At 41.9% G+C, this 15047-nt stretch overlaps 1 protein-coding gene across 1 annotated transcript in view; it reads right to left on the bottom strand.

Moving 5' to 3' along the window:
* Positions 1-15047, bottom strand: part of si:ch211-186j3.6 (putative neural-cadherin 2) — a 65619-nt gene that overhangs the window by 12462 nt on the left and 38110 nt on the right. The window contains exons 15-16 of the mRNA XM_044030850.1: positions 11545-11759; positions 72-199 (exon numbers count right to left, since the gene is read on the bottom strand). Of these exons, the coding sequence (XP_043886785.1) occupies positions 72-199; positions 11545-11759 (343 nt within the window). The remainder of the gene's footprint in view (positions 1-71; positions 200-11544; positions 11760-15047) is intronic.

Consider the following 15047-nt stretch of genomic DNA (forward strand, 5'->3'; position numbering starts at 1 on the left):
TCACAGACGCTCACGTGTCACAGAAATCATGTTTTCCGTGTCATAAACGGCGGCCGGCGTCGTCCCCTCACCTTGCTGTTGCTGCGGACATCCAGGCGGTGCCAGCGCCGGTCTGCCACGTTCACGTTGCTTGGCAACTGTAGCACCACTGTGCCTGAGCCGTGATTGATCTTCAAGGTGGGGGTCCCGTCGACGAGCTCTGTGTGGAGGCGGTCACATGATCGGAGGTGAGATAAAGAGCAGGTAAATCCAGTGTCACATAAAGAAGAATGAATGAATGAATGAATGAAGTGAACATCAACACTGATGAGGATTTGTCTTCACTCACAGACGACAAACGCTTTTATTACGTCCTATTTTCTGACTTAGTCAGATGGCAAATTAAAAGTTAATGAAGTGGTTAAAAGAGTGTGTGTGTGTGTGTGTGTGTGTGTGTGTGCATGTACAGAATTAACATGTTAAACAGAGAAAAGGACATTCATCATCGTTGCTGCTGAAACTCACTCACAGACTGAGTTATGTGTTTATTTGTATGTTATTAAAACAAAAACTCTACACCTGTATACCTGTACACCTGTATACCTGTGTACCTGTACACCTGTATACCTGTGTACCTGTACACCTGTATACCTGTATACCTGTACACCTGTATACCTGTGTACCTGTACACCTGTATACCTGTGTACCTGTACACCTGTATACCTGTGTACCTGTATACCTGTACACCTGTATACCTGTACACCTGTACACCTGTGTACCTGTACACCTGTGTACCTGTATACCTGTACACCCAGACTCCTGTACACCCGGTATACCCGTACACCTGTGACACCTGCACACCTGTACACCCGTGAGTACCGCGTGTACCCGTACCTGAACATGGTACCTGTATACCTGCGTACCGTACACCTGTATACCTGTGTACCTGTATACCCGTACACCTGTATACCCACACTCAGCCACCCAGAAACGTACACCCACATACCTGTACACCTTTACACCTGTATACAGCAAAACGCGTCTGTACACCTGTATACCTGTACACCTGTACACCTGTATACCTGTACACCTACCCAAGGTACACCTGTACAATTCCCAGATACCTGTACACCTGTATACTGTATTACACCTTTACACCTGTATACCCGTACTCGCGTACCTGCACAGCCATATACCCGTATACCTGTACACCCGTATACCGTACACTGGTATGCTCTGCAGTACACCTGTATACTTGCATACCTGTACACCCGTATACCTGTACACCTGCATACCCGTACACCTGTATACTTCAGAGTACCTGCACACCCGTATACCTGTACACCCAGTACCCGCATACCTGCACACCTGTACACCTGTATACCTGTACACCTGTATACCTGTACACCTGTATACCTGTACACCTGTACACCTGTATGCTGTATGCTGTTTACTTGTACACCAGAGCATGTGAGCGGAGAGCGGAAGGATTTTTTGTTGAGCGAGGAGCGGGAATTTATTTGAAAGGTGGAGCGGAGCCTCATCTCCGGTCTCTACCCACTGTCTCACTGTTTTTGTCAGCTTAAAAACGAAACATTACCGTAAGTCTTAGTTGAGTTGAGTTGTGGTATTTTTTAAATGATATGAATAAAAAAACGGGAAAAACGGTCAAGCTCATGTTTCATTTGAAAATGTATGATGGAGCGGACGAGGAGAGGACATTTTCACCCACTCCGCTCACATGCACTGTTGTACACCTACAGTATATACCTATCTACCTGTATACCTAGAGGTCAGAGGTCAGTGTGGATATGCAGCACAGAAAATTAAACATCCTGTTTACTTTTCAGATTAAAAGACCCCGTGTTAACACTGAACTACATCACAGAAAGAATCCTTGTAAGCTCCTGTTTCCTCTCTGCAGCCGTGGAGGTGAGACACAAGCCCTGCATTTACCCGGCAACAAGAAATACTATTTTCTGATTGGCTGATAGGTTTGCTATGTACACAGAAGTATGTGAGCAGAAAAGGACTTTGGTCGAAGTGAAAGTCACTTTTTATAGTTATTCCTACAAAATAAAAGACACCCTTATCTTACTAAAATGAACGAGAACATGGAACCATGTGTTTTATTTCATGTGTTTTGTTTTGTGGCTGCAAAGACAAGAAGTAAACTCAGGGAAAAGTTTTTATGATCCAATTCCAGAAAAATAATATGAAAACGACTCCCGCTGCGTCTGCGGTGACTTTGCACAAATTATAATTGTATGTAATGTAATTATGTTGTTTTAAAGCTGGTGTCACACCAGCAGTTTGTCTCTGTCGGCTGTATTCAATTAAAAATTATAATGGCCGTCACAGCTCATGTCCAAGCGCTCATTGTTCCCAATTTTCCCCACAGACACACACACACACACACACACACACATTATCATTACGATTACACACACACACAGAGCCAGAATTAACTTTTCATTCCTCTCTTAAGCTCTCTTTTCTCCTCGTGTTTCATTTCCAGTTCTTTCTAAATCCTAATTTGCCCCAAAAAAAAATGAGGCGAGTGCAGCATAGACGGGAATTAATTAAAACATTCAGTATTTAGAGAAACTCCAGTGTGAATTTCACTGACACTTTCACATTTGTCTTCATTTGTAAAAAAAAATTAAATAAAACATAAATAAAATTGCTTGATCAGGATTTGGCCGAGTTTTAAAGACACGGAACAGAAGTCATAAAAATCTGCACCTGCCTTAAGTCTGTGATAGATTCATGTTCACTGACGTTAGTAAACCACTCACTCTCACACACCAAAGCCCAGAGAGAACACCAGTGATTTTAGCTGCGGGGACACAGGAGCTGCTGGTCCTCTGCTGCCTCGTGTGGTCACTTTGTGTCAATCTGAACAAAGTTCCTCAAACAGTGAAGTGAGAAAAATAAGACATTTAAACTTTGTGATGGAGGCAACAGTGGATCAACAACTGCTGTGTGTGTGTGTGTGATGTTAAAATCACTGATTTTCTCTATGGACTTTGGTGTGTGAGAGTGAGTGGTTTACTCTCGTCACCTCCTCTGAGACCAGTAACGTCCGAGTTCTTGTCAAGTCAAAAGGTCACGTCACTCTCGACAGGAAAGCTCCTTAACTGTGTGTGTGTGCGTGTGTGTGTGTGTGCGTGCGCGCGTGCGAGTGTGTGCGTGTGCGTGAGTCGGACGTTTACAGTAGTTGGTTCGCTAACGGTTCTGAGTAGGACCCGCGCTAGTTGCCGCCAAAGTGATCGCACCCGCTGTGAAAACGTGATGTGGAGATAAATGTTAATAATCTGCTGCTTCAGAACGTCCTGATGATTGACAGCGACTGTCAGTGTGTGTGTGTGTGTGTGAGAGAGCTTTCATCATCCTCACAGTGTCAGTCCTCCTCTCCTCCCTCTCTCATCTCCTGTCTACTCTCTTACCTCCCGTCTCACTCTCTTTCACTCTCTCCTAAAGTTTTCTCACTCAAACTGACGTTTCTCTCTTTTCTGCTGCTTTCACAAACGCTTTCTTCTCCCGACTCTTTTACCGTTTGACTGAAGCTTTTATGAAGCAGCTGTTTGCTGTCAGCCTGTCTCCCTCAGTCTGTCTCCCTCAGTCTGTCTCTCTCAGTCTGTCTCTCTCTGTGTCTCTCTGTCTCTGTCTCTGTCTCTGTCTCTGTCTCTCTCAGATCTCTTCACCTGCCGGCTGTAAGTGTGCGTCGGCGCTGACCTGGAGGCAGTCGAGGTTCTTGTGTAATTGTCTTGTCAAAGCAGAGATGAGCTTGTGCGCTGAGTGTCTCTCTACTTCATTAAAGCCGCAGGTGCAGAGGAAACAACACACAGACAATTAGCGAGCGAGGTAGATTCAGTCGCTGCCACACTTCAGGAATGATCCAATTACTTTGAATATATTGGCAGAGGATTCGACAATTTGACCTGACAGAGCAGAGTCAAATTCAATAAATGACTTTAATCCCAAACCTTCCTCCTTTGTTTAAGTCATTTGTTGTCGTCTTGAGGTGAAAACCTCACTCTGCTTTAATCTGTTACGTCGTTCATTTCCTTCTTTCATGTGCTGTCTCTTCACCTTTTCCGACTTCCTCATGTAACTCACAAACCCTTAAAGAAATACTTGTATTTAATGTATTTAATAGGTTTAGGACACAAAACTAAAGACTTTCGTTATAAAAATCTATGTTTCACGTCTTTATCTCAGTGTGAGACAGACTTTAACAACAGGAAACTGAAGTTTGTGAACCACTCACTCTCCCACACGAAAATCACTGATTTTAACATCACACACACACACACGCACACACGCCACACCTTTTACACACCTACGCCTTTTACACACACACACACACACACACACACAGCTGCTGCCTCCATCACTAAGTTCAAATGTCTTATTTTGTCACTTCAGCTTTTAAAATACTTAGTTCAGATTTACTACAGTGACACAAAGTGACCACACGAGGCAGCAGTAGAATTATATTAGTCGTAAAAATGAGAAAACATAAATAACCAATACAGTGAATTTGAAATACTGTAATTATTATATTTTAGCATTAAAAACATCATTTTGGTATGGTAAGGAGTTTTAACCTTTACACAAACATACAAACATGAACAGCAACATTGATGCTTCATATTTACTGTGATTTAAAACCACAAGGACACTCACATTAGTGGAGTCGTGTTATAAATGCTTAAATCTATATACAAGTATCTCACACGAGCTGAACTCTCAGTAACACGAGCAGAAAGTGTGAGAACAGAGAAGACGTCAAACACCAGGAAACAAAGCAGAGACAAACAGAGAGTCAGAGACGAGCGTACGCAGGGAGGAGACACCATCAAAGACAGACGAGGACAAACAGAGAGGCGGAGCTTTGCTCTGATTTCATCTAATGACTGGGAATCAACTCATTCATTCATTTTTGACATTATTCTTCCATTAATGAGCTGAACAGGCTCGCAGCAATTAAACGTGTGTTTCCGTTCAAATGTTCCTGAGCTTCAAACAGACGGAGGTTATGAGTGTGAATTATTCATTCAAGAGTGATTCTGACAAACACAGAGCTGTGTTTGTCTCCACACACAGGACATTCACTCACTCACTCATCCATCACTAACCAATACATCTGAATAATGAGTTCATCTTCAAACGTGACATGTAACTTCACAGGTCGCAGCACAGGCACAGGTCATGGCACAGGTACAGGTGAGGCACAGGTCATGGCACAGGTCATGGCACAGGTCGTGGTACAGGTCATGGCACAGGTCGTGGTACAGGTCGTGGCACAGGTCATGGTACAGGTCGTGGCACAGGTCGTAGAGTAGAGGGTTTGGGTTCGGAGAGGTGAATTATTTAAAAAATATTGTCACATGTCACACGTTGTTGACGAATGGCTCGTCACAACATCGCTGAGCTCTGCTCACGCTGCGACGACACAAACGCAGTTACAGAGCTCCCGCTGGGACTGAGACAGACTCACTGTCCGTCAGTCCATCCTCACAGGAGGTTTTTAAACTCAGGCCGAGACATGGCTTTGCACTTACAGGACTCGACCACATGAGTTCTGCTCCTCATACGTTATTCATGACCTCCCACACTGAGACAGACGACGGGGAGTAAACTTGTGTGTGTGTGTGTGTGTGTGTGTGTGTGTGTGTGTGTGAAGGGCTCAAACACCACGCCTGGGAGTATAGCTCTTAGGCTTATAAAAATGTCCTAGATCCTCCTCTGGCGGCCGGGGAAACCTGGAGTCAAACAGCGAGCATATGGACTGCATAAGCAGGCGTTACAAATCATACCACTGCACACACACACACACACACACACACACACACACACACACACACACACACCACACACAGAAGTCAGCCTGAGTGCAAATCAGCAGGTGTTGCTGTGGAAACTTGTATAAAGCGATCTGTCAGCTCATGCTCCGCCCCACAACTAGCGTGTATTAGCTTCTAGAAAAAAAGCTTTTGCAGGAGCTGTCTGTGTGTGTGTGTGTGTGTGTGTGTGTGTGTGTGTGTGTGTGTGTATGTGTGCTTTTTCAAGGTTAAGACCTGGTTTTAGGGTTAGGGTTTAATTTAGACGACATGTAAAAAAAATATAGAATAAAATGTAGTGTGACAAAAACATGACGTTATTGTGACAATTCACCTTGTAAACTGAAACTTAACGTCATGTAAACAATGTTTGGAATAAGTGATTCAAAATGTAATGTTACAAAAGCGTCGCAAATTTCTATGAAAAGTTTTAGAAATCCTATTTTATTTTGCACTTTGTGATGCTTTTTGTAATTTTACATTTTGAATTGTTTATTCCAAACATTGAATAAACAATTGAAAATGTAATTTTACAAAAAACACGACTAACATTCAAAAAAAGGCTGCAAATTTCAAAATGGAAAATTATAAAAAGCTTAAAAATAATTACGAAAATCTTTGTTTTACAAAAACATGACTAAAATGTTACTAAACGTCATGTTAACAATGTTTGGAATGAATGATTGAAAATGTAATGTTACAAAAGCTTCGCAAATTTCTATGAAAAACTTTACGTTTTGAAGTGTAAAATGTATGTCAATGTAAAATTACAAAAAAATTGTTTCACAAAAAACATGCTGGAAATCTCAAAATGTAAAACTAATAAAAGCATTAAAAAAAGTGCAATTTTTTTGGCAGGTGCAATGAATTACTTTAGTTTTTTACAAAATTCAACATTCATTTTTTTGTAATACAGGATTCAAGAAGTTAATGTACGTAGTAGATGTTGTGCTGTTAGTGAGGACGTGGCCCCCTGCTGGTCACCTGTTTGTCCATTCTGCAGGGGTTTGTAATCTCACACATTTAATGTTCTTCGTCTATTGATTGGACAAGAAGTGGCCTGTGGCTCATCACCTGAGTGTGTGTGTGTGTGCACGTGTGTGCGCGTGTGTGTGTGTGTGCGTGTGTGAAGCTTCCAGTCATGTTTGTCATTCACTGTCAGACACGAGTCATTACTTTGTCGATCAATGTCACTCACACACCTGAGGTCATACTGCTGATCAGAGCAGGAGGAGGTGGTGATTACCACACTGGTTACAAGGTAAAGAAATAAGTCATTTAATGAACAAAGAAGTAAAGAAATTAATTAATTTATTAAATAGAATTAAAATTAAATGAAGTTTTCTCTGTGACGTTGAAATGTTCCATGTTACAAAACATGTTTATATCATCTCACAAAATGTTGCTTTTACTGAAAACCTTTATGTGTTTCTCCAGCGGGTTGCCAGGCAACTGGACTGACAACCCGGTCAGGAATTCATTTCACCTGCCAAGACAAAAAAAGTGCATTTCTTCAAAATGTCACAATATTCTATTAAGGTTGTCTGAGCGAGTCTGAAACGTTCCCGCTGTTCTGCGAGAGGAGAGCAGGAGGAGGGGAGAGGGGAGGAGAGGGAGGGGAGGAGAGGGAGAGGAGAGAGGAGGAAGGGGAGAGGGAGAGAGGGAGGAGAGGGAGGAGGGGAGGGAGGGAGGGAGGGAGAGGAGAGGAGGGAGGAGGAGGGGAGGAGAGGAGACATTTACTTTATTATTGTGACGTCACAATATTAAAATTATTACAAGGCTCAAGTTAGTAACACAACAAATACAATTTCAAGGACTTGGAATTCTTTGCAAATGTACAAACTTTCAAGGATCTTCAAGGATGGTCCTTGAAAATCACCCTAAAAAGACATGGATCATTGAAAGTCCTTAGATTTAGTGTAAGAAAGAAGTGACGTTGATATTGAGGTAAATTTGAATTTTTTTTTCAAATTTCAAACTAAAAAGACATGGGTCATTGAAAGTGCATGAATTTAGTGTCGTTTTTTTTAATTTACAAACTTTCAAGGATTTTAAGGACCCTGGGATTTCAAGAACCCAACATTAGCAGCAACTTAACTTCTTTCTTTCACAGAATTTAAGCACTTTTAATGACCCATGTCATTATTCAAAGACTTTCAAGGATTTTAAGGACCTGTGGGAACCCTGTGCAAATTCCAAGAATTGAAAAACACAGAAACACGACCTGAGAAAGTTTTCCTCTGTAAAGTCTCAGTTTCTTCCACACTGTGACTGTAACCACGGTGAAAGTGTGAGAATGTAATGAGTCAGAGATCGGACGAAGGCGACCTGTGGGACAGACAGACAGCGAGGACAGACGCCTGTCACAACACTCACACACACACTGAAAAACTCTCAGACTGAGACTAAATGTCATCCTGAGTGGACGCGACATCGAGAACATTTGCTGTCACGACTTTTCCTGGACAAAGTCACGACTCGTGATTTACACACATGATAAATGTTTGATTCTGTTCTGTTGTATTTTATTCTGCTGTGTGTTCTTTCATTATTATTATTTCTGTTTGTCTATTTTCTTTTGACGTTTGTTAGTTTGACTTTCTTGTCGACCGAGCTCACAAACATCTGACATTAAACAATAGTTCAGTGCAGGTATGAAAAACTGTTATCACTCACCAGTTCAAGACCAACTCTAACCTTAACCAGAACCAGTTAATGATTAACTCTAACCTTAACCAGAACCAGTTAATGACTAACTCTAACCTTAACCAGAACCAGTTCAAGACCAACTCTAACCTTAACCAGAACCAGTTAATGATTAACTCTAACCTTAACCAGAACCAGTTAATGACCAACTCTAACCTTAACCAGAACCACAATTCAAATCTTTGTGCTAAACCTGGATCCAGGTTCTGCCTCAGTAGGACCAGGTTTTTGGTCTCCATGAGGACGACTGGTCCTGACAAGGTCAGTGTTTATAACAGAGAAAAAAAAAGGTCCTAAAGAGGCGACACAGACAGACACACACACACACACACACACACACACACACACACACACTGTTTCGAACATGTAATCTCTTCTCCTGCAGCGGCTGCAGATTGGATACAGTGCACAGCCACATCTGCAGTGTGTGTGTGTGTGTGTGTGTGTGTGTGTAGCAGTGCTGCTGCCCTGCGGCAGGATGAAGGGCAGATGAGTGGGCGGCTCCGAGCACTGAAGGTCTGTGTGTGTCTGTGTGTGTGTGTGTGTGTGTGTGTGTGTGTGTGTGTGTGTGTGTGTGTGTGTCTGGGGAGCATGAGCAGGCTCAGTGGGCAGCATCTCTTAATAAGGTTTAATAGTCACAGATGATGGATGTGATCACATTTTCTTTTTGTCCTCCTCATGTGCGCTTTACATACATGTGGCGTGTTTCCACCGGCACGGCGTGGTTGCTGTGTTTCCACGAGCATAACACCTGATACCTTCTCTGGCGAGTGGAAAACAAAGTCACGGCAGATTCATGCAGCCGTTGAAGTGATGACTCCGCCCACGTTGATTAACCTAAACCGTTCTGTGCTGTGACAAAAAAAAGCTACATTCAGCTGAAATACTTCATCTTCCGTAGCGTGCAAATCGCTAAAAATTCAAAACTTCCCACTGCTGCTGCTGCTGCTGCTGAAGTAGCTGCTGCTGCTCATCCTTCATCAGTACAGTAAGATATTCAGTTTGCCGGTTCAGAGAGAGGAAGTTGAGATTGTGGTTAAAGAGTCGTCTCGAAGTCACGTTTGTTTTTCTTTTCTTCTGGTGTTTGTTCTTCTCACATCTCGTCGTTTCTTCACAGTTTCTTCTTAAATCTCACTTCTCTCTGACTTTTGTCCTTGATTTGATCTGAAACTGAATCTGACTTCCTTTGATTTTCACTTCAAAGAAAACTGCTTCTTTTTAAATGTTTGTACATGAATATTTGCACAAACGTTATAATATTCATCGTTGTTGATTCATTTTTATTCATAATAAAACTCTTCCTTTTGTTTCTTTATCTGTTTGCATTGAACAAAATGAATATTAATAAATAATATACTGTTAATCGTGTTGCTGTATATTTCTTCTTTAAAGTGTCATTTTTACTTCATAGTTCATATTATTTTTTGCTATTGTTTAACCTTTATTTTGAAAAGTCATTGTCTGAGTTGTGCATACGACATAACTTTGTTTTTTAGAAACAATAACTAAATATATTATATAATACATTTATCGGTTTTGACTTTTCGGACTAAAATGAATATTAATATTCACAGTTAGTTTCCTCACACATGTTTTTAGTCTTTATGTGATTCTTGTAAATTCATCTTTTTATCATCATTTCTTACAGGCTGTACACTGACGAGCGAGTGCTGCCCCCTACAGGATAAAAAGAACTTAAAACATCAGCGCCATCACCTGGACCACGAGAAAAGATTATTATTCTCACCATCGTCTGGTGTCTACTGCGATTTCATCACATGAAAAATCGGATTAGATTGGATTAATATGTATGTAATGTAATATGTATGTAAACATGTATATATGTATATATACATGTTTACATATATGTTTATATTGTGCAGTGACAGTTGTTATCGCTCGGCTCTGAAACAGTTAACGAGTTTGTTTGTGGAGCATCGTAATTAACGTCAGGCTGAACATATTTAGAGCTAATTAACTTGTTTCAGGGTTCGTCTGCTGCAGCTAACGAAGACTCGACAACCTGGACTCAGTTCAACTGTGTCTGTGTGTGTGTGTGTGTGTCCAGGTATCACTAATGTTGTGGGGACCTAATCCTGTTTACACACTCACATTATGGGGACTTAATAATCAAGACCCCATAAGGTAAATTACTACATTTTAAGGTGAAGATGTGTTTTAAGGTTAGGATTAGGATTAGGCCAGTCGTAATTGTGGTTCAATTTAGAGTAAGTCTCCAGGAAATGAATGTGAGTCAATGCAATGTCCCCTCAAGTCATGAATGTGGAACATCAGTCATGTGACCTTATTCAGTGGTGAAAATGTCCTCAGAGTGAAACTGTCTCTAAATGAGAATGATGGACACTCATGGACCATGTGACATGAAACCAAGGATCCTGAACCATCTGTGCGCGTGCACACACACACACACACACACACACACACACACACACTGTCTGAGGCTGTCCGGGCAGGAGGACATCATCTCCCACACACATACATTACTTTGGCAGTGATGGAACAACAGACAGACAGACAGACAGACAGACGGACGGACGGACGGACAGAGAGTCTCTCAGATTGAAAACACTAAATATAAATCTTCTATATCTGACTCCAAACTACACAAAATGCTGTTGCCATGGCAACCCCTCTGCATTTTGGCAAATTATTGCCCATTCGCCACGAAACAGGAAGTGCAGAGCGCCGTGCCATGACTGCGCTCAGTGATTATTTAACGATTGTGTTCACAGTTTATTTTCTGCTGAGTGGACAAAAGGTGACATGAAGCTCCTCCCACAGAGTCTGGCTCCGTGTCCATGACAACCAACGGAAAATAAAAACCAAACCGGACCCGACGACCATTTACAAACAGGGAATGAAAATGTAGCAGAAGAAAAGTGAGAGTTTTTACAAAGTCACCACGTCCTGTCTTCTAACATTGCGCTCTATCAGCTCAGTATGACCCAAAGCCTGCTGGGAAACCTGATTAAGCCCCTCCTCCTCTTACCTAGGGCCATGAAGTCCTCGTGGTCCCAGGCCTGCAGCTGAGCCAGAGGTCCGCTGTAGAGCAGCAGCCCGTCAGCGACGTCCGTGATGAACTCCAGCGACACGTGACTCTCGAAGCACGGCGTCATGGGAGGGAACCAGGCATAGCCGTTGCCGTGGAAACTGCGCCTGTTCTGCTGGCACTCGGGGCCTTCGAGCTGAGCCGGGCACTGACACCTTCAGGGGGAGAGATCATGTTGTTATTTCACTTTGTTCACAAAACCAACAAAAAAACACAAGTAAATAAAGAGAAAACACAATTAAAAACACAAGTAAATAAAGAGAAAACACAAATAAAAACACAAGTAAATAAAGAGAAAAAACAAATAAAAACACAAGGAAATAAAGAGAAACACAAATAAAAACACAAGTAAATAAAGAGAAAACACAAATAAAAACGCAAATAAAAACACAAGTAAATAAAGAGAAAACACAAATAAAACACAAGTAAATAAAGAGAAAACAAATAAAACACAAGTAAATAAAGAGAAAACACAAATAAAAACACAAGTAAACACAAATAAAAACACAAATAAAAACACAAGTAAATAAAGAGAAAACACAAATAAAAACACAAGTAAATAAAGAGAAAACACAAATAAAAACACAAGTAAATAAAGAGAAAAAACAAATAAAAACACAAAGAAACGTCTGTGCATTGATGATACTGTGCAAGAATATGAATAAATAAAAGACAGTAAATATGAAGAGGACGATGAGGAGGAAAAAGCAGTTAAAGGGACAGTTCCGGACAAAATAAGACTTTTGAACTCAGTGATGGAGGCAGCAGTGGATCAACAGCTCCTGTGTGTGTGATGTTAGAATTAGGCATGTCCCGATATAACCTCTGAAATAGCACACACACTGTTGTTGTTGTTGTGATCATGTGATCTACATGCATCTAACACGCAGAGCCCACGTGATCACAACTGTTTGTATCGGAGATTTTAGACGCAGTCCGATATAATCTCTGGGCTTTGGTGTGGGAGAGTGAGTGGTTAATAAACTTCAGTTTCTCACAGTGAGATAAAGACGTGATACATCGTAGATTAGATTTGCTGAGTCTTTTATTGAGTGTTTCTGACGCACGAAACACAAACCCCAGAGAGAAAATCAGTGATTTCAAAATCAGCTTCAGCTGTTGAATAAATAAATATTCACAGTGCACTCGAGTCGGTGAAAGCAAGGTCACAAAGTGTCGTACAAACACGATACGATCAAAACACAATCTCTGAAAATGAAAGTTCACCTGAGGATGTTTTTATTTTCCACTCGTTTATCACGACTGTGTGTGTGTGTGTGTGTGTGTGTGTGTGTGAGGCATCAGCCAAAGCTCCATGCCTGCATTTCCATTTTGGCAATGTCATCCCATAATTCCCTGAGCGCGAGACGAGCTGACACATAGATTTGGTCACAATGGCCGAGCCCTTCAATCCTCTTACAGCAGCTTTGTTTTGCTCATTCTCCGTCGACTGGGAATCATATTTGTTAACGTGGCAGCGTGAGCTGTAATCCCGCCTCTGACACACACACAATCTCATTATTAATCCCACTGCCTGGATTATCTGCATGTTCTTCCTTCAATCTTGGGCCATAATCTGTTTGTGTGTGTGTGGAAACTATCCCACAATAATTCCAGTTTGCATTAACTGTAATCTGATAAAAGTTTGATGAGTCTGAGTCAGCTGTGCTTTCTTCTGACTGTAACTTTCTTAAAGGGACAGTTCAGTTTTTAGCTGCCAGCAGGTTTTTATAAACTTAAGAGAAATCCACCTCACTTTACATCTGTGGTGTCTGAAGAATACATTTAGCTGCTTTATTTCTTTGTTAGACATTTAAACATTTTTAACAGGAAACTGAAGTTTGTAAAACACTCACTCTCCCACACCAAAGCCCAGAGAGAAAATCAGTGATTTTAGCTGCGGGGACACAGGAGCTGCTGGTCCTCTGCTGCCTCGTGTGGTCACTTTGTGTCACTGAGGTTAATCTGAATAAAGGATTTTCAAAAGCCGAATTGACAAAATCAGACATTAGAACTTAGTGACGGAGGCAGCAGTGTGTGTGTGTGTGTGTGTGTGTGTGTGTGTGTGTGTGTGTGGTTCATGGAGCGACATAAACTTCAGTTTCCTGTGAGAGAAATGTGTCCAACAGTGAGATGAAGACGTGAACATGTTGTTAAGATAGAGTTAAGAGACCTCAGCAGATCTTAAATCTGTTTGTCCATGTGTCCGTGCTGGTGAGCGTATGTGTGTCAGACTGACAATGAGTCAGTGCCTCACACAAGCACACTTCATTTCCTTCACTCGTTTCCTTCACTGCGTCCCTCGAGACCTCGTCTCCTCCCGTCTCTCTTCAGTCTCGCCTCTGAAGACGTCGCGGAGCTCGGTTCCTGTGCGAGTCTCCTCTGCTCCGCCTTGTTCTCTCCCTGTCATCACATCACTAACATCAAAAATCTGCTGTTAGTCTGACTAAGACAACACTGGCCTTAGTCGGACTAACATACCTGAGTCTGATGGTGGACGTCTTTCTTCAGAGAACACGACGTCCACAAGAGACACGTCCATGTCAACACACACTAACATAAAGAGAGACACCACCTACAGAGGCGGAGTCACATGTAATCTCAAAGTCCTGACAACAGTCCGACGTTATTAAAGCGTCAAAGAAGAGCGGAAAACATCGCGAAACTAAACAATCCCAGTCCGCGTTTGTAGTCGGAACTTGGAATTTCCAAGGGAACGCCGACTGATCTTAGTTTGTAGTTTTCCTTCATTCTTATCCTCATTCTTTCCTCGTTACCTTAATCGATCTGTGATGGATTCTAATCTGCACTTCTCTCTTGGTGGGTTCTTCTGCTTCTTCTTCTTTTCTTCTCCTTCTTCTTCTTCTCCTTCTCCTGTTGCTGCCTCCTGCAGCTTGAGTCGTGTCAAATGATTAAACTTGACCCTTGTTAACCTGTAATCTCCATAAAACGTTCAGAAACTAAAGAAAAAATACAAACGTGCAGTGATAAAATGGTGGGAATTGACTGGTAATTTCATCATAATGTTCAGACTCTGCGTGGAGTAACAGCAGAGACGCTGATAAAAAGCTCGGCGTTTGATTTAATTGGTTGCAAAGAGCCCTTCATGTGCGCCATTAGAGACGCGAGCATCCGGCTGAATTACAACAAGTCAGAGCGGGTCAGTGCGTCTGCTCCGCTCTGCCAGGAGACGTCTGGTTTAGATTCTCCTGAAAAAAACGGCCGTTTTGATGTTAATTAAGACACTCCCTCCTCAGTCACTGGCAGACATGACAGATCTGTCGTCCACGGCGACGGCGGCGGCGAGGTTTGAGGTTTGATTGCTGCACAGAAAGTCACGTCTGTGCAGAAACGTGAGCGTCAACTCTTTTACTCAGAGAAAGAAAAGTGTGGATTTAAGCCATGAACACCAAAGAGCGACGTAACATAACAACTTAATTAAA

The sequence above is a fragment of the Solea senegalensis genome, linkage group LG7 (assembly GCF_019176455.1).
Source record: "Solea senegalensis isolate Sse05_10M linkage group LG7, IFAPA_SoseM_1, whole genome shotgun sequence".
NCBI classification, from domain to species: Eukaryota; Metazoa; Chordata; class Actinopteri; order Pleuronectiformes; family Soleidae; genus Solea; species Solea senegalensis.